This window comes from Suncus etruscus, chromosome 18 (assembly GCF_024139225.1).
Source record: "Suncus etruscus isolate mSunEtr1 chromosome 18, mSunEtr1.pri.cur, whole genome shotgun sequence".
Lineage (NCBI taxonomy): Eukaryota > Metazoa > Chordata > Mammalia > Eulipotyphla > Soricidae > Suncus > Suncus etruscus.
In genome coordinates, this window is record NC_064865.1 from 39,097,987 (window position 1) to 39,116,800 (window position 18,814).

General features: G+C 43.8%; 1 protein-coding gene across 3 annotated transcripts in view; it reads left to right on the forward strand.

The window, feature by feature from the left end:
- Positions 1-18,814, forward strand: part of ANKS1A (ankyrin repeat and sterile alpha motif domain containing 1A) — a 220,569-nt gene that overhangs the window by 124,857 nt on the left and 76,898 nt on the right. For all 3 annotated transcript variants that reach the window (XM_049765237.1, XM_049765236.1, XM_049765238.1), the window contains exon 10: positions 2,752-2,863. In XM_049765237.1, the coding sequence (XP_049621194.1) occupies positions 2,752-2,863 (112 nt within the window). The remainder of the gene's footprint in view (positions 1-2,751; positions 2,864-18,814) is intronic.

An 18,814-nucleotide genomic window follows, 5' to 3' on the forward strand; every position in this document is an offset into this window, starting at 1 on the left:
GAGAAATCATACTTCTCAGAAAAATAGGGGCCAGCCTGGGTGAGAACTAGGGAAAGGGAATTGTATGGCCTTCCCTCTGTTCAGGGGTTCCTTTGTAACCAAGGGAAAAGACCCATGACTACATGAACCAGGTTTGTCCTATGCAAAATGCAAGGCCTGAACCTACAAACTCTTGCTGTGACTAGAGTGTTTCAGGCTTTACACTGGCCGCTTCCCAGCACCCAGTTTCTATGCACAAGACCCAGGCCTGGAGCGAATTGGTCCTTGAGCCTGGTTTCCTGGATGGAAGTCATTAGCCCTGTCCTGCTTAGGAAGAAAGGAGGTTGTCAAAGGCCCCCTAGGAGAAGCCTGCCTGGGCTCTGTAGAAGCTCTGGTCTCTAGCGCCCTCACAGTTAGATTTCCATGGCGCTACCCAAATGATAGCTGAGGGTGTGTAAACTTACTCTAGTCTGTAAAGCCTGTTGTATTAAGTTGACACTGTGAACTACTTAAATGGGCTTTCTTTGTTTCCTTAATTGTGTTCCTGTGAAGAGGCCAAAGGAGTAAGTACCCGAAGCAAATGGCTCATTGTTAATGAAATAGCGGATAGCTTCCAGGTGGTTTTCAGTAAGTGGAAGTTCCTGCTGTGTTAGCAGAATTTGGGAAGGAGAGATCATTCTGCCTTTGGAGTGGCAGCTTGTTAACACACCATCCTTGTCCGTGAGGATCCTTGTCTCGTTAGGCTGTGACCCAGTGCGCTGCGCTTCCACAGAACACTCTGGGATCACAAACCTGATCATGTTCAGGGAATTGTGGGACTGGTCCACGAGGGTGACATTTCCTGGATGTGCCAAAGAATTGCTTTTACAGCAGATTGGAAATTCCCCTGCACCTACATCCTCATCATTAATAATTGCTTGTCCTAGCCAAATTACACAGGAAGACGTTCTTGTGCTTTGGTTCACTCACCTAAAACTGGGGTATGATTTTTCTTTATTCCTTATTTTTGGAGGGTGGGGGTGGAGTTTTGGCCTCACTGGCTACCTCAGAGGTTACTGTGTTTCCCCGAAAATAAAACATCCTCCCAAAATAAGATCTACTTTCAGGTTTCCTTCGGGGTGAGATATAAGGGATTCCCCACCCCCCAAAAAATAAAGCACCCCTTAGGATCTGTCTTGGAATGAAAATTTACTGTAAACTGGTTGCTAGGGGCACACAAACTGGCTACTGTAGGATTCACAGTTTATCTGGTTTGTGTTGACAACTACCATACTACTGTATAAGATAATACATTTCCTTTATTTTCATTTAGCAATAAACATGTACTGTATTCTTCATGGAAAAATGAGGCATTTCCCTGTAAATAAGACCTTGCGCATCTCTGGGAGCAAAAATTAATATAAGACTGTCTTATTTTGAGGGAAACAGTATACTTCTGACTGAATTCAGAAATTGCAGGCTTTGGGGAGGGCTGGCATATGAGATGCCAGAGATCAAACTTGGGTCGGCCATGTGCAAGACACATACCCTACCCGCTGTGCTAGGGCTCCCTCCAGCCCTGGGTATGATTTTTCTTAATTTGGAGACTTCAGACAGAAGCATCACAATTAATCCTCTGAAGCGAAGATACCCATTCTGTTCCTGTGTGGCTTTAGCACTGGGTGTGGTGTTTCTGTTGTGGTGGGAGAAGCTTGTCTTCTTGGGGAGGGTGGTTGACTGGCTGGGGCCACAGGACCGTCAGCTGACTAAGCCTGTTGAGCAGGTGCTAGACCAAGCTCTGGTCCCATCATTTCATCAGAGACACTTGGCTGCCTGGATTAGGAATTTCTTAGTACACAGAGCTGCCTTTTTCCTCTACTGAATTCATACTTCCTAGCCACTCAACTCCTGCCAGAACAGAGATCGATTAAATTAATTTCCTTTTTTGTTTTGTTTTTGTTTTTGAGTCACACCCAGTGACACTCAGGGGTTACTCCTGGCTATGCGCTCAGAAGTCGCTCCTGGCTTGGAGGCAGGGGGATCAAACTGCGGTTCATCCTAGACTAGTGCAGGCAAGGCTTGGCCACTGCTCCAGCCCCTAATCAAATTAATTTCAAATGTGACATCAGGGTGGGGGTGTAGCTCATTGATGAGATCCTAGTTTTGATCACTGACACCCAGATTTTTAACAGATTGTAAGATCATAATTGTGATCAGAAGAACTGTCTTTGGGAGTTCACTCAACTTTCTGGGACCTGTGACAGCTGTCAGAAGTCAATGAATTCTCTCTTTGAGGAGATGGGGTTCAGCCTCCAGCTTACATGTGCATTGTAGGGGAAAAGCATGGAGGAAGAAACCACATCTAGACCGCAAAGCTAGGCTTGCAGAAAAGTGAGCATGCAGAACACCAGAGGTGGGAGAGGAAAAGGAATGGGAGATCTTGAATTTATTTTGGGATGGTGGAGTGTTTGAGTCATGCTGGGCTATACTCAGGGATCTAACCCAAGTCAGTCACATGCAAAGCAAGTGCTACCTCTCCACTCCCTGTCCCCACTTTATGTTGAAGACTCAAATGAGATAAAGAAAGAAAGGCGAATGTGTTAATCAAAGGCCATTGAGACTTGAGTAGAATTGCATATCCAGCAAAGCTGGATTGAATTCATTAACTTTTTCTTCCTATCCTCTCTTCCTCTCAGATGTAAAAGGAACCAGTAATCTCACATTTGTTCAACACCAGCTGTTTTGATGCTAACCATTCACCTCAGAAGCTCTGTGGTGTCTTTTTTCTCTTAGATCTTGGCTATGAGACCCCGCAGTTCTACAAGGGAAGAGGATGAACATCCCTATGAGCTGTTGTTAACAGCAGAAACAAAGAAGTTGGTGTCAGTGGATGGAAAACTGAAAGGTATGTTCTTTTATCCTCTCACACTCCCACCTGTGCTCCCCATCCCTGGCCTTTGTTGTAGTGATGACTGGGGATTTCACTTTTGCCTTCAGTGCCCGGACACTTGACCAACACTCCTGCCATCGCACTTCTTGTGATTTTAGGGCTCACGGATGGTAATGCTGCAGGATTGAATGTGGACTTACAGGGGTGGTTCTGAGGATCAAACTCCTGACCTCATGCACAGAATGCAGACACTGGACACTGAGCCAAATCTCCTGGTTCTCCAGAAGGAATTTAATGTTTATGATTCTGTGTTGTAGGAGGTGACGATCCTTCCATGGGATGGGGGAGTTGGGTTCCACGGCAGTCTGAGGTCGAGGGTTTGTTATGACTTTCATTCTCAGTCCCTGACTTAGAGTGCACATACGAGGCAGGGAAAGGTTCGGTCAGACTAGACTAGAACTGTATCAGGAAAGACTGTTACCATGTGGCAAAGATTGATTTAGGGTCTCAAATCATAAACCCTGTGGAAAAATAAATGCTGTGGAAAAACAAGCCTTTCAAGTCAGTCCCTTGGGTTTAGACTGATGCCCAGACTCTGCTTTGAGTCCTGGCTTCAGACTGGGTCCTGGGAAGGGCCTGTGTTTAGCTGCACCCATACTGAGCCTGCTCTGTAGCCTTGGCCTACTTTCATTAGCTGTGCAAAACTTGTTTCCTCAGTGAGGGAGGGAGTGCTTCGAGGAGATCCCGTTTCCCAGGTGTGCCCGGCTGGAGGATTAGGGGCCACCTCTGTTCTCTGAGGGAAGAATGAGGAGCAGGTACAATTAACACTGCATTTGGAGGGAATTCCTGTGGCCTTGCTTTCTAGTAGGTGTATTTGCACTTCCTTTCTGTCCTTAGGCTGAAAGGTTCAGGTAAGTCTGGGAGCCGACATAGTTTCTAGGCTGTTAGAAGGTAGGGATTGGCACAGGGAACATGGACTTGTGTATATGGCATTGTAGACTTTATTTTAATTGGCCCTGTTTGAAAGGATCTTTTTCTAGCTTATAGAGACTTTGTAGTCATTTTCATAGGTAGAATTTTTTGTTTCTTTTGGTTTTCATTAGGAGCTTTTAATATATATACACACATATGTGTATATATATACATATATATGTATAATTTAGATCTAGTGAAAGGTTCGCCTTTTTTGTAACAAATAACAGTATAAAAATTCTGTCAGGGCCCGGGCGGTGGCGCTAAAGGTAAGGTGCCTGCCTTGCCTGCGCTAGCCTTGGACGGACCGCGGTTCGATCCCCCGGTGTCCCATATGGTCCCCCAAGCCAGGAGCAACTTCTGAGCACATAGCCAGGAGTAACCCCTGAGCGTTACCGGGTGTGGCCCAAAAACCAAAAAAAAAAAAAAAATTCTGTCATAAGCAGGGAACAACAGTTTTATCACACTCAAAAATTCGGTTTCCCTTTATAGTCAGTCCTGTACTCTTTCTGAACACCTAGCAAATGCTATCTTGATATCTTTTGGCCCATAATTTCCTTTTCCAAAATATGGAGTATATAGAACCAGTTAGTATGACCTTTTGAGTTTGGCCTTTTTCACTTGTTATTAATTCATTTGAGATTCACCCATGTTGCAATGCCAGTAATTTGTTTCTCTTCATTATTCCATTTATATGGAATGCGTGCAAGGCAAATGCCTTACCTCCAGCCCTAATTTTTTTTAATATCTTATTTTTAGCCATTCCTGGGGCTATGGGGTAGCTTAATTTTTATTTTCCTAATGGCTGACAGTGCTAAACATTCATTTCTGATTATTTGCCATTCTTTATTTAATGATGTTTCTGCTTAAATTTTACTTATTAGGGGCCGGGAAGGTGGCGCGCTAGAGGTAAGGTGTCTGCCTTGCAAGTGGACGGACCGCGGTTCGATTCCCCCCCCCCCCCCGCGTCCCATATGGTCCCCCCAAGCTAGGGACAATTTCTGAGCGCATAGCCAGGAGTAACCCCTGAGTGTCAAATGGGTGTGGCCCAAAAACCAAAAAAAAAAAATTTACTTATTAAAAAAACATTGCATTTCCTATTGAATTATACAAGTTCTTGATGAGATTTGTGGTTTTTCTTTGTATCTCTTTATTGTGTCTTTTGAACAGCAGAGATTCTAAATTTTAATGAAATTTGATTTGGCCTTTTTTGTTTGGTTGGTTTTGGTTTTTAACCCTGCCTCAGTAATGCTATGAGAACCATATGTGGTACTAGGGATTAAACTCAGACCTCCTGCATTTAAAGCTAGAGCTCAATCCATTGACCAGTCCTTAACTGGTGTTTCTTTAAAAAAAAAAAAAAAAAAAAAAAGGGAGGAAGGAAGGAAGGAAGGAAGGAAGGAAGGAAGGAAGGAAGGAAGGAAGGAAGGAAGGAAGGAAGGAAGGAAGGAAGGAAGGAAGGAAGGAAGGAAGGAAGGAAAGAAGGAAGGAAATGAAGAACTGGAGCAATAGTACAGTGGGTAGCATGCTTTCCTTGCACACAGCCAACACAGTTTCAATTCCCACAACCCATATAATCCCCCAAGCCCTAAGCACAAAGCCAGAAGTAACCCCTGAGCACTACCTCCCCAATGGACATGGTCACAAGTATTCTTTCCAAATTTTATAGAAATTCTATGGATTTAGATATGCATTTAGGTTTCTTGTCCATTTTGAGTTTTTATATATGACATAAGATATAAGTGAAGATTATTTTTGGGGTAAGTTATTTTAGATGCTTCTTCACCTGTTATTGAAAAGATTATTGTATAATTGCCACTGCCACTATTATCCGTTATTTTTTTATTATTCTTTTTTTTTTTTTTTTTTCGGTTTTTGAGCCACACCCGGTGATGCTCAGGGGTTACTCCTGGCTATCTGCTCAGAAATCACTCCTGGCAGGCTCGGGGGACCATATGGGACACTGGGATTTGAACCAACCACCTTAGGTTCTGGATCGGCTGCTTGCAAGGCAAACGCCGCTGTGCTATCTCTATTATTCGTTATTTTTAAAAATTGTTTTAGACGGTCATTCTAGTGTCTCTCTCTCTCTATCTCTCTCTTTTTGTTTTGGATTTTGGGTCACACCTGGCGGTCCTCAGGGGCCACTCCTGGCTTTGCACTCAGAAATCACTCATTGCAGGCTCAGGGGACCATATGGTATGCTGAGATTCGAACCTTAATCTGTCCTGAATTGGCTGCATACAAGGCAAACACCCTACCACTGTGCTATCTCTCCGGCCCCAAGTCTGTTTTTTTTTGGTTTATTTTTCATATAAAAATTTTGAATTGGGGGCCGGGCGGTGGCGCAAGAGGTAAGGTGCCTGCCTTGCCTGCACTAGCCTTGGACGGACCGCGGTTCGATCCCCCGGTGTCCCATATGGTCCCCCAAGCCAGGAGCAACTTCTGAGCGCATAGCCAGGAGTAACCCCTGAGCGTCAACGGGTGTGGCCCAAAAAACCAAAAAAAAAAAAAAAATTTTTTTGAATTATCAGGGCCGGGAAGGTGGCACTAGAGGTAAGGTGTCTGCCTTGCAAGCGCTAGTGTAGGACGGACCACGGTTCGATCCCCTGGCATCCCATATGGTCCCCCCAAGCCAGGGTCGATTTCTGAGTGCGTAGCCAGGAGTAACTCCTGAGCATCAAACGGGTGTGGCCCAAAAACCAAAAAAAAAATTTTTTTTTTTGAATTATCATGTAGATTTCTACAAAAGCCCTTCTGGATTATTGTTATTATTATTATTATTATTATTATTATTATTATTATTATTTGGATTTTGTTGAATCTGTCTAGCACTCTGGGAAGAACTAATAACTTACATGTATTGGGTCTTCCTAATGGTAGATTTTTTGTTTGTTTGTTTTTGGTTTTGTTTTTGGGTCACACCCGGCAGCGCTCAGGGGTTACTTCTGGCTCTACACTTGGAATCACTCCTGGCAGGCTAGGGGACCATATGGGATGCTGGGATTCGAACCACCATCCTTCTGCATGCAAGGCAAACACCTTACCTTCATGCTGTCTCTCCGGCCCCCCTACTGGTAGATTTTAAAGTAAAAATTTTATAGAGACTAGAGCTCCTATGTCTTCTCTAGTTGTCTTATTATACAATATATTGTATTAACTCATTTAAAGCGCATAATATAATGCTGTGTTGAAAGTGCTTTTTAAGAAGAATGTTTTCTATTGATCGGTAGAGTTCTTTAATCTCTCCAAAAGACTCAATCTGGGATGTCACTAAAACGGCTCAACCTTTGGAAGGCAGAAAAGGGGAAAGTCAGAGCAACTTTATGAATGGGGTGTCTTTCTGGCTTCCAAGTGCCTTGATAGGAATTTTCTGTCCCTAGGTCTGAGGGAACTAGGAAAGGAGCTCTGCAGACCTCTCTTGCCCTCCTGTGCTTTGGTTTTTCCAGCCCTACCTGGGCAGACTGCTGTGAGTGGGTGGTGCCAGAAGCAGATTTAATTGGGCTATAGCTTTTAGGGCAGGTTGTGTCTGCCTCCATGCTAGGGGCTTGATCTCCCTAAGTGCTTTTAGACAAAGGAGACTAAGCTTGAGACTCAGCCAGTTTCTCCAGAGATTGTTGGGCTGGAGAAAGTGAATGCAGCCCATGATGATTTGGGGGTTAGTTCAGATGAAATCTTCTCTGCAACTTTTTTGAAATAATTCATTGAAAGCCTTTGTAATAATGCTGCATGTGATCTTAATCCCTCACATAATTCAAGAAACAAAAATGTAAAGAGGGAAATCGGACAATTTTTTTTGTTTTGTTTTTGGGCCACACCCGGCGGTGCTCAGGGGCTACTCCTGGCTGTCTGCTCAGAAATAGCTCCTGGCAGGCACCGGGGACCATATGGGACACCAGGATTCGAGCCAACCACCTTTGGTCCTTGGATCGGCTGCTTACAAGGTAAACGCCGCTGTGCTATCTCTCCGGGCCCCAAATCAGACATTTTTAAAATTACATTTTAGGGCTGGGGAGATGGACTGAGTCATGCTTTGCATGCAAGCAGCCCATATTTAATTCTGAACACTAGAAATAGCTCCTGATCACCACCTGGTGTTGCCCAACCCCAGTACGTTTTAAAATTAGATTTATATTAGCTCATTAAGAAAAAGAAAAATAATGACAGCTAATTGAAAATAAAATTAGCTCATTAAAAAAGAAAGGCAGAGGTAAACACAAATAAGAAGCTGTTTCTTCTCACCTCTTTCCCACTCACATTTGCTAGAGATGACACAGGTTGAAGTGGTGTGAGCCGGTGAGGTAGTACAGCAGGTAGGGTACCTGTCTACATGTGACTGATCCAGGACAGATGTGATTTCTGAGCTCTAAGACAGGGGTAAACCCCATACACCACTGGGTATAACGCTCAAACAAACAAAAAGCTCTTGTGTATGTATCAGGACATTTGTGTTCTCTCTCTCTCTCTCTCTCTCTCTCTCTCTCTCTCTCTCTCTCTCTCTCTCTCTCTCTCTCTCTCTCTCTATCTATCTATCTATATATATATATATATATATATATATATATATATATATGCAGGTGAATCTGGGATGGTTCTATGTCTTTTAATTTTTATTTTATATTTTATTTTTGTTTTGGGGGCCACACCCAGCAATGGGGTTAATCCTGATTCTGCACTTAGGAATCACTGCAGGCAGGTTCAGGAATCTGAATGGGATTCCCGGGTTCAAAACTGGGTCAGCCTGCTCAAGCAAGTACCCTACCCACTCTGCTATGGCTCCAGCTCCCTGTCATTTACATTTTATTTTATATATTTATTTTGGTTTTTGGGCCACACCCAGGGATGCTCTGGGGTTATTTTTAGCTATGCGCTCAGAAATCACTCCTGGCTTGGGGGACCATATGGGACTCTGGGGGGTCGAATCGCAGTCCATCCTGAGTCAGCCGCATACAAGGCAAGGGCTCTACCCCACTGCGCTACTGCTCCAGCCCCGTCGTTTACATTTTAATGGAATGATTTTATATACTGTTGTGCTAACTTTTTGTTGTTATTGTTTTTGGGCTGTGCTCATGGCTTAATCCTAGCTCTGCGCTCAGGGGGACTGGACCATATGGGGTGTGCATGAGTTGAACCTGGGTTGACCCAATCTATGCAAGGCAAGTGTCTTTATCTTCAGCCCTGCAAACTTTGTTTTACTTTGTTTATAGATCTATAGATACAGTGTATTAGATCTTAAAATTTATTTTTTAGGGGCCAGAGAGATAGCATTGGAGATAGGGCATTTGCCTTGTATGCAGAAGGATGGTGGTTCAAATCCCGGCATCCCATATGGTCCCCTGAGCCTGCCAGGAGCGATTTCTGAGCATAGAGCCAGGAGTGACCCCTGTGCAATTCTGGGTGTGACGACCCCCCTACACCAAATCTATTTTTTTAAATAATGGTTGTTAAATATACCACCACTAATTTTCATTTTCTGCCCGATTAATTGAGTGGGTGGAGTGGTGTCCCACCTGACAGTGCTCTGGGGCTACTCCTGACTCTGCACTCAGAAATTACTCCTGGTAGTGCTTGGAGGACCATATGTGATGCTGGGGATTGAATCCTGGCTGGCTGCATGCAAGGCAAGCACTCTTCCCACTGTTCTATCGCTCCAGCCCAACCTGATCGATATTTAACTCATCTCTGGTCTAATTTTGCTTTTATGGACATTCTATATATGTATTCTTTTGTGGTTTTTTTTTTTTTTGTTTTTTGGGTCACACCTTGTGGTGCTCAGGGTTACTCTTGGCTCAGTGCTCAGAAATCGCTCCTGGCAGGCACAGGGGACCATATGGGATCCTGGGATTCGAACCATCTTCCGTCCTGAATCGGCTGCATGCAAGGCAAATGCCCTATCGATGTGCTATATCTCTCCGGCCCTCTATATATGTATTCTTTTTTTTTTTTTCCTTTTGGTTTTTGGGCCACACCTGGCAGTGCTCAGGGGTTACTCCTGGCTGTCTGCTCAGAATAGCTCATGGCAGACACAGGGGACCATATGGGACACTGGGATTCGAACAAACCACCTTTGGTCCTGGATCGGCTGCTTGCAAGGCAAACGCCACTGCTATTTCTCCAGGCCCTATATGTGTATTCTTATATGCTTATAGATAATTTCACAAAAGGACATTGTTAGAGAATATAGGTGTATCTAGATTTTATTAGTAGAGAGAGTTAACTGCCTTTTTTCTACCTTCATCATTATGAAATTCCTCATTTTAAGATTTTTCACCATGATAAACAAAAAAAAAGTTTCGAAATAAACATGTTAGTCTAGTAAAATGGAGTTTCTAATGTATAAAAATTAGTGTTATATTTTAGTCTATGATTTGCCTACGTTTTCTCTTTTTTCTTAGGATTTAATGATAGTGATACCAGATCATAAAAATACTGATAGTTTTTGGCTGTAATGGTACTCATGTAGCCATGATGATTTGATTTCACGCCGGCCTTTCAAGGGCCAATCAAACAGGACACACAGTATGAGTTGAGTAAAAGCTTCATTGGCTTTATCAGCAGGTTCGTGGATGGCGAGCCCATGTTCTCATAAGAGGCCATCTTGTCTCCAAAGGCACAGAAGGCATTTTTATAGAGAACGAACACAGAAGCCATATTTAGGAATGGGCTCTCACAGTGGGCACTAGAATGAACAATGAAAGCCCGTCTTGGGCTGGTCCTCTGAAGCAGACTTATCTGAAAATCCTAACAAAGGAAGGATTAGGGCTTTTGGGGGGAAGGCGAGGCAGGCCATGTTTCTGGGCCCTAGCTGACAGTTCTCTGGGATTACTTCTGACTCTGTGCTTGGTGCTCAGAAATCACTCCTAGATGGGCTCAGGTGTGGTGCTGAAGATTGAGCCCAGGTCAGCCATGTGCAAGACAGGTACCTACCTTCTGTAATATCGCTCCAGCCCCAGTGATGGGCTTTTGGGGGAAGAGTAAACTGAAGTCATACAGTTTATTTTTTTAGACTTTGGAATGACAGTGGGCCTATTTACTGTCTGGTTTTCTGTAGAGGAAAATTGATATTTTAAATTCATTTGTTAGAAAATAAAGAGGGGCTAGAGAGATAATTCAGTGGGGAAGGTACTTGACTTAGCTGCAGCTCACCCTAGTTTGATTCCCTGATATCATACTTGATCCCCTGAGCATTAGTAGGACTGATCCTTAAGCATAGTGAACTTCCCCCAGCTCAAGGGTCATTTCTGACTGAGTTTAGGGGACCATATGGGATGCCAGGAATTAAACCCCTGTTCATTGGCCAAGTGCAGAGCAAACACCCTATTGCTGTGCTATTGCTCCGGCCCCAAAATATGTCTTTTTAAAAGATCTCTTGGGCCCGGAGAGATAGCACAGGGCCCGGAGAGATAGCACAGCGGCATTTGTCTTGCAAGCAGCCGATTCAGAACCAAAGGTGGTTGGTTCGAATCCCGGTGTCCCATATGGTCCCCAGTGCCTGCCAGGAGCTATTTCTGAGCAGACAGCCAGGAGTAACTCCTGAGCACCGCCGGGTGTGGCCCAAAAACCAAAAAAAAAAAAAACAAAACAAAACAAAAATTTGGGGCCGGGCGGTGGCGCTCGAGGTAAGGTGCCTGCCTTACCTGCGCTAGCCTAGGAGACGGACCGCGGTTCGATCCCCCGGCGTCCCATATGGTCCCCCAAGCCAGGAGCGACTTCTGAGCACATAGCCAGGAGTAACCCCTGAGCGTCACCGGGTGTGGCCCAAAAAAAACCAAAAAAAAAAAAAAAAAAAAAAAAAAGATCTCTTGACAGTTGTGAATAATAAAAAGAAACATAGCTTGTAGTAATAATATAAAGTATATTTGAAATCACAGCTTCAAAAATTAAAATATGAATTTTATGTTATTTGTTAGAATTGCCCCTATTCTTCCCGGGTTGTATTGTCTGATAGAGTTACTGTTTTATAACAGTGATGGGTTGGAGGAGGATATTCTACTGGCTTTTAATGCTTGGAAACAAGGAATCCTAAACATTTGCATCACACAGGACATTTCAACGTGCAGAATTTTTCCCACCCAGAAATGCCATTTTTCTCTGTAGAAATAACAAAAATGACAGAAGCAGAAAGCGTTAAGAGACCCATGAAGTAGGTAGCTAATTCTTCCCCCAAGGGCACTTGGCTCAGATGGCTTTTTGGTCGCAACATCCAAGGGAATTCCTCTGTTAAACAGTTTCAAACATACTTTTGTGGAACCATACAGCGCTTTCTGTTATAAGTGACAGTCATTTATTTTTCTTTCATGTTTAACTCTGTAGACATCCTGGACACGTAAACCAAATTGCAGACAACTCGCCAGGTTTGATAGCCAGTGGGCAAGGAGCCAAGAGCTCTGAAAGCCATTGTTCTCCATGTTTCTCTTCTGTAGCCTCCACTAATAGGTAGAGGTGATGACGTGGTTACTTAGTTTAGGACGGGGATGAATGATTTTCTGGACAACAAGAAATACATGTAGATTCTGGCACACAACTACGTTAACTAAAAACTGTAGATGCAATTAAACCAAGGGAATCCGAAAAGCTGTGCATTCAGGTCTGTGTGGATTTTATGCACTGAAATGAAGACCTTAATCTCAGCAGGGAGGAAAACAGTGTTGCCTTTTCCTTGAGTCTAGGGAATTCTGTAGTTTAAATCTGACTCTCCCATTGCCAGAGGGTTTGAGTTTTGTCAGGTTTGTTTCCTACTATGATGCCACTTTGCTCAACTGGTTTAGTGCGACTCAAGATTCATTCGGTTAATTGAACTGTGTTCAATTCAACATCTGCTCGGAAACCCAGTAAATTCCCAGCCATAAATTTAGTTTCTTTTTCTAAAGCAAAGATTTAAATGAGACAGTTTAACAATTAGGCCTTATCTATAGTAGCTTCCTCTTCTCTTACCCTCTTGAAATTAGGATCTGCTGTTAAAAGCCCTACAGTACTACTTATTACCTTGCACTCAGGAATTTATATTTCTGAGTGGAATTAGTTTACCTTCCGTTCTGAGATGACGCCAATCCTTGTGAATTTTTTTTTTTATTTACCAGCTGTATCAACTGCCATTTATATGTAAAAGAATCGTGAAAGGGGCAGAATATGTTAAACTAATATCAAGTGTTATAAAATTAATTTTGGAGTTTACTTTAATGGGGATGCATGCAGAAGATTGGATTTTACCTCCAATACCACATGACTGCTCTGAATACTACTGGGGTTCACCCAGCATTATTGAGGTGGTTAATACAGTAGGGAGGGGGCTGGGCGGTGGCGCTAGAGGTAAGGTGCATGCCTTGCCTGCGCTAGCCTTGGATGGACCTCGGTTCCATCTCCCAGTGTCCCATATGGTTCCCCAAGCCAGGAGCGACTTCTGAGCGCATAGCCAGGAATAACCCCTGAGCGTCACCGGTGTGGCCCAAAAACCAAAAAAAAAAAAAAAAAAAAAAATACAGTAGGGAGGTTTCTTGCCTTGCATGTAGTATAACCAGGTTTAATAGTGTCTGCATGGTACCCCAAATCCTGCCAAGAATTAGTCCTAATTGCAGAGGAATGAATTAGTCTTGAGCACAGCCAGATTTGGCCCCAAAGCAAAACAAAAAGAAAATTTCCAACAATATTTGAAGTTCAAAGGAATGACATATCCTATCAGTGTAAAAGAACAAGGGTATTTTTATGAAGGTGTGACATTACCCTGAACCCTCAAGAACCTTAAGAGGCAGAAGAAAGGAGAGGGCATTCCAGGCAGAGGCAGTGGCGTTCACAGAGAGATGATGTAACATGATAAAGAGCTTGTTTGGTAAATGGTAAGAAATCCAGTTTGAGTGGAATTGGTCCGAGAATTGTATCTCAAGTGTCTGTTTTTGTTTTTGTTTTTTAACCAAAGACAGTGAGTGCAGTGTTGAAGCCTTTTGAGTGAGGTGACAGGCCATGGTTTAAGTATGTCTTATGGGATCTTAAATTGCAGTTGAGAGACACTAGAGGCAGGAATATGCTGTTTGAGAGACTTCAAGGAATCTCCCGAAGGAAACTGAGACTTTGATAAGAAGTAATAGGAAGGGAGGGGTATGGGGGGGATGTGGATAAGGATATGATTATGGATATCAATAAGGGAGGTATGCCTTGCAGGTGGCCAACTAGGGTTTACTTTCCAGCATTCCTATGGTTTCATGAGCAATGCCAAGAGAAATTCTTTTTTTTTTGTTTGTTTTGTTTGTTTGTTTGTTTGTTTTTGGGCCACACTTGGCAGTGCTCAGGAATTTCTCCAGGCTCTGTGCTCAGAAATCACTCCTGGCAGGCACAGGGGACCATATGTGATGCCGGGATTTGAATCAATACCATTCCAGGGTTGGCTACTTGCAAGGCAAATGCCCTACTGCTGTGCTATCTCTCCAGCTCCTTTTGTTTGTTTGTTTTATTTTGTCCAAGGGAAATTCTTAAGTGTAGAGCTGGGAATAACTTATAAGAATCTCTGGGTGTGGTCCAAACCCTCCTCCCACATAAAGTAACTAGGAACTAGAGAGAAAGTACCTAAATAAGGCACTTGTCATAGATACAATCAACCTAGGTTTGACCCCACACTTATATACCTATGGTCTCTGAGCCCTGCCAGAGAGCCAGGAGTAAGCCTAAGCACTGCTGAGTATGACCCCAAAACCAGAAGAAAACAAGAATGCAAACAGATTTAGAGGTAAAAGAGGAAAGAAATCGATGAAGTCAGGGTCATTTCCACTGTCTTAGGAGCCTTGGGTGAATGTGACAGAAAACCCCTGATTACTGGGATTTTATTTTTTTTAGTATATATATATATTTTTGTTTTGTTTTGTTTTGGTTTTGGGCCACACCCGGCGATGCTCAGGGGTTACTCCTGGTTGTCTGCTCAGAAATCGCTCCTGGCAGGCACGGGGGACCATATGGGACACCGGGATTTGAACCAACCACCTTAGGTCCTGGATCGGCTGCTTGCAAGGCAAACGCCGCTGTGCTATCTCTCCGGGCCCCTAGTATATTTTTTATTTATTTAAACATCTTGATTGCAAATATGATTGTGATTAGGTTTCAGTCATGTAAAGAACACCCCCCTTCACCAGTGCAACATTCCCACCACCAATGTCCCAAATCTCCCTCCATCCCACCCCACCCCAACCTGTACTCCAGACAGGCTTTCCAGTTCCCTCATTCACTCACATGATTATGATAGTTCTCAGTGTAGTTATTTCTATAACTGCACTCACCACTCTTTGTGGTGAGCTTCATGAAGTGAGCTGGAAGTTCCAGCCCTCCTCTCATTGTCTCTGAGGATTGTTGCAAAGATGACTTTTATTTTTCTTAAAACCCATAGATGAGTGAGACTATTCTGCGTCTCTCTCTCTCCCTCTGACTTATTTCACTCCATGTACATCCATGTATAGGAAAATTTCATGACTTCATCTCTCCTGACGGCTACATAATATTCCATTGTGTATATGTACCACAGTTTCTTTAGCCATTCGTCTGGTGAAGGACATCTTGGTTGTTTCCAGAGCCTGGCTATTGTGAATAGTGCTGCAATAAACATAGGTGTGAGGAAAGAGTTTTTGTATTGTATTCTTGTGTTCCTACAGTATATTCCTAGGAGTGGTATAGCTGGATCGTATGGGAGCTCAATTTCTAGTTTTTGGAGGAATCTCCATATCGCTTTCCATAGAGGTTGGACTAGACAGCATTCCCACCAGCAGTGGATAAGATTACTGGGATTTTAAAAGGTTCGAAGTTCAGAAGTAAGGAGTCCTGGGTTAGTATGGCAAATTCTGATAGTCAAGAAAGAGCCCATTCTCACATCATCTGTGATCCAAAGTGACTCTTAAGTCTAGCTATTAGCATGGAGAGGAAGAAAGGGGGGGAAGGGCAGTTAAGAGAGTTTTCCAAAGTGTCGCTTAGAACCCCATAGCCAGAATTGGGCCATGCGGCTACACCTTATGACACAGAGGAGGGAAAAGTGGTCTATGTCAGGGGACTTTGAGCCAGTCTAAAATATTAGGGCCCGGAGAGACAGCACAGCGGCGTTTGCCTTGCAAGCAGCCGATCCAGGACCAAAGGTGGTTGGTTCGAATCCCGGTGTCCCATATGGTCCCCGTGCCTGCCAGGAGCTATTTCTGAGCAGACAGCCAGGAGTAACCACACACCGCCGGGTGTGGCCCAACAACAAAACAAAACAAAACAAAACAAAATATTCCCTGTAACCATGGGAGAAAGGAAGGGTGTAAATAGTCAAATGATATAGAAAGACGTAGAAACATGGAGCACAGAGAGAGTACAGGGATCAAGGTTCTTGCCCTGCATGCTTCTCACCTAGTTTGATTCCTGGGACTGCAGAGTCCACTGAGTATCACTAGAAATGACCCCTAGGGCACAGAATCAAGAGTTGACTCCAAACATAGATCCCCCAGTGCATGCCCCTCCCCCAAAAATATATTAAAGCAAAGAAATACCTAGAAAGCGGAGCTGAGATGATAACTGCAGCAGGAAGAGAACTTGCCTTGCATGCATCCTGCTGGCACACATTTGATCTCTGGCATTCCATATGGTCCCCTGAGCCCTCCAGAAGTGACTCCTAAGTGCAGAACCAGGGGTAATCCCTGAGCACCCCCAAGTGAAGAAAAACAAAATCAAAACTATGTCAAAACCAGAAAACAATAAGCAAATAGATTCCCTAAAATTGACTAGGTGTTGAGAGTAGTTAAGGAATTTTTGTTAAGTCCCGCGAAGAAATTAGGATGATTGCCCTTCAAGAAGGACAATGGGAAAGATGACGGTCTGAGAAGATTGAGAATCAGTCTTATAGGAATCAGCCCTAGCACGTAATTGAAAGGATGGCTGGATTTGTAGTTAGTTTTACATTTGGATTCTTAATGTACCACCGACTGGCAACCTTGAGGAAGTCATTTAGCCTCATTAAACCTCATTTTCTATATGTGAAGTAGGCATACAAACTCTTAACCTCATGGTTGTGCATATTAAAAATACTTGGCTCTGGGGCCAGAGAGATAGCATGGAGGTAAGGTATTTGCCTTGCATGCAGAAGGACAATGGTTCCAATCCCAAATGGTCCCCTGAGCCTGCCAGGAGCGATTTCTGAGCATAAAGCCAGGAGTAACTCCTGAGCACTGCCAGGTGAGACCCCAAAACAAAAACAAACAACAACAACAAAAAATACTTGGCTCAATGTCTGGTACAAAATCACTAACACCTTTCAGCATAGCTGTCAGAAGTTGTCTGAGTTAAATGAGTTGGTAGAGAGGACTTAGTCAGTTGTTTCTTCAACATGCAACAGGTCTCAGCTTTCCAGCAACTGGAGAAGAGAGAACAAATGGTCATGAGTTCTCAGTGCTGGAACTGGCAGAAGATCAAGGGGAACAGAAGGCAAGTGTGCTGTTAAATTAGACACAGTTAAATTCATGGCAGGGTGGAGAGCCACAAGGCCAAAGAGAAAGTTGAGTGGCCAGAGAATATCCTCTTAAGGAGGAAAAGGAAGAAATAAGATGTTTGGGACCAAGTGTCCTGAGTCTCAAAGCTGGGCTGTGCCTGTGAGTGCCATGGTGGGTGGAGACAGTCTCGTCCATTCTCCACCATAGTGTCACCCTGAACTAAATTCACGACAACTGGGCCTTCCTTCTCATTGCCTGGCTTGTCACAGAGCCCATTAGAAAGAACCAGTCTCCCACAGAGTTGGGGGAAATAAAGCCGGCCTCTCTGCAGGTTAGCATGAAGAGCAGTTTGGAAATGTAACATGGGCTGCTGGAGGCTGAGCAGGAGTGGCTGGACACAAGAACAGCAGTGGGGGTCCTCAAGGAGAGTGGGCACAGAAGTCGGCGAATTGAGACTAGACTGCAAACCAAGAGAGGAGTTTGGATCTAACATGTTCAAAGAGCAGGGTTTTTATATATTTACTTTAAGCAAGTCATTCTGAGTTAGCAAGGAAGAAGGGGGTGGTCAACAGTTTACACACCAGGAAAACATATGTGGCTTCTGTGAAGTATAGGTAATCATTGAATTATTCTCTGGAATTCATTGACCTCCTCCTTACAATGATTATTACAATACATATTGATCTTTACCAGAGACGTCACTTATTTTTGGCCTAAGATTCAACAATGCCCTAATTTCCCAAAGACTCATGAATCTGCCAAAGCAGCTTGGTGGCTTGAATGCCCAGTTCCTTTTTTCCGGGGGTCTTTTGTGTGGCTGTTTACTGCATGCCTAAATCGGGTTTTGTTTTGATATAAAGATTATCTTTAGAACCAAGTGGTCTTGGCTCTGGGCCGGATGCTCTGACTTTTTTTAGTAGTTTTCACATTCTTATCTCCAATAGCATCCCTATACTGATTGAGAAGGCCTGGAATAAATAGACCTCAGCATATTTGCTTGGTAACTAAGAAATAGTTTTTTTGTTTGTTTGTTTTTGTTTTTGGGTCACACCTGGCAGTTACTCTTAGCTCTATACTCAGAAATCGCTCCTGGCAGGCTCTGGGGACCATAGAAGATGCTGGACTTTATTGTTTTTTTTTGGGGGGGGGGTTTGGGCCACACCCGTTTGATGCTCGGGGGCTACTCCTGGCTATGCGCTCAGAAGTCGCTCCTGGCTTGGGGGGACCATATGGGACACCGGGGGATTGAACCGCGGTCCGTCCTACTCTAGCGCTTGCAAGGCAAACACCTTACTTCTAGCACCACCTTCCCAGCCCAGATGCTGGGCTTTGAACCACTGTCCTTCTGCATGCAAGGCAAATGCCCTACTTCCATGCTATCTCTCCAGCCCCTAGGAAATAGTTTTTATTTACAGAAATTTTGGTGGTCTTTTGAGGGATTCAGAGGATGCTAGTGAAACTATGTCTCAAATGAGAGGGGCAAATTTATGCCACCACCACTATCAATTTCCCCATTACTCTGAACATTTCATGGCAATTGTGGATACAGGTGACCAAAAGG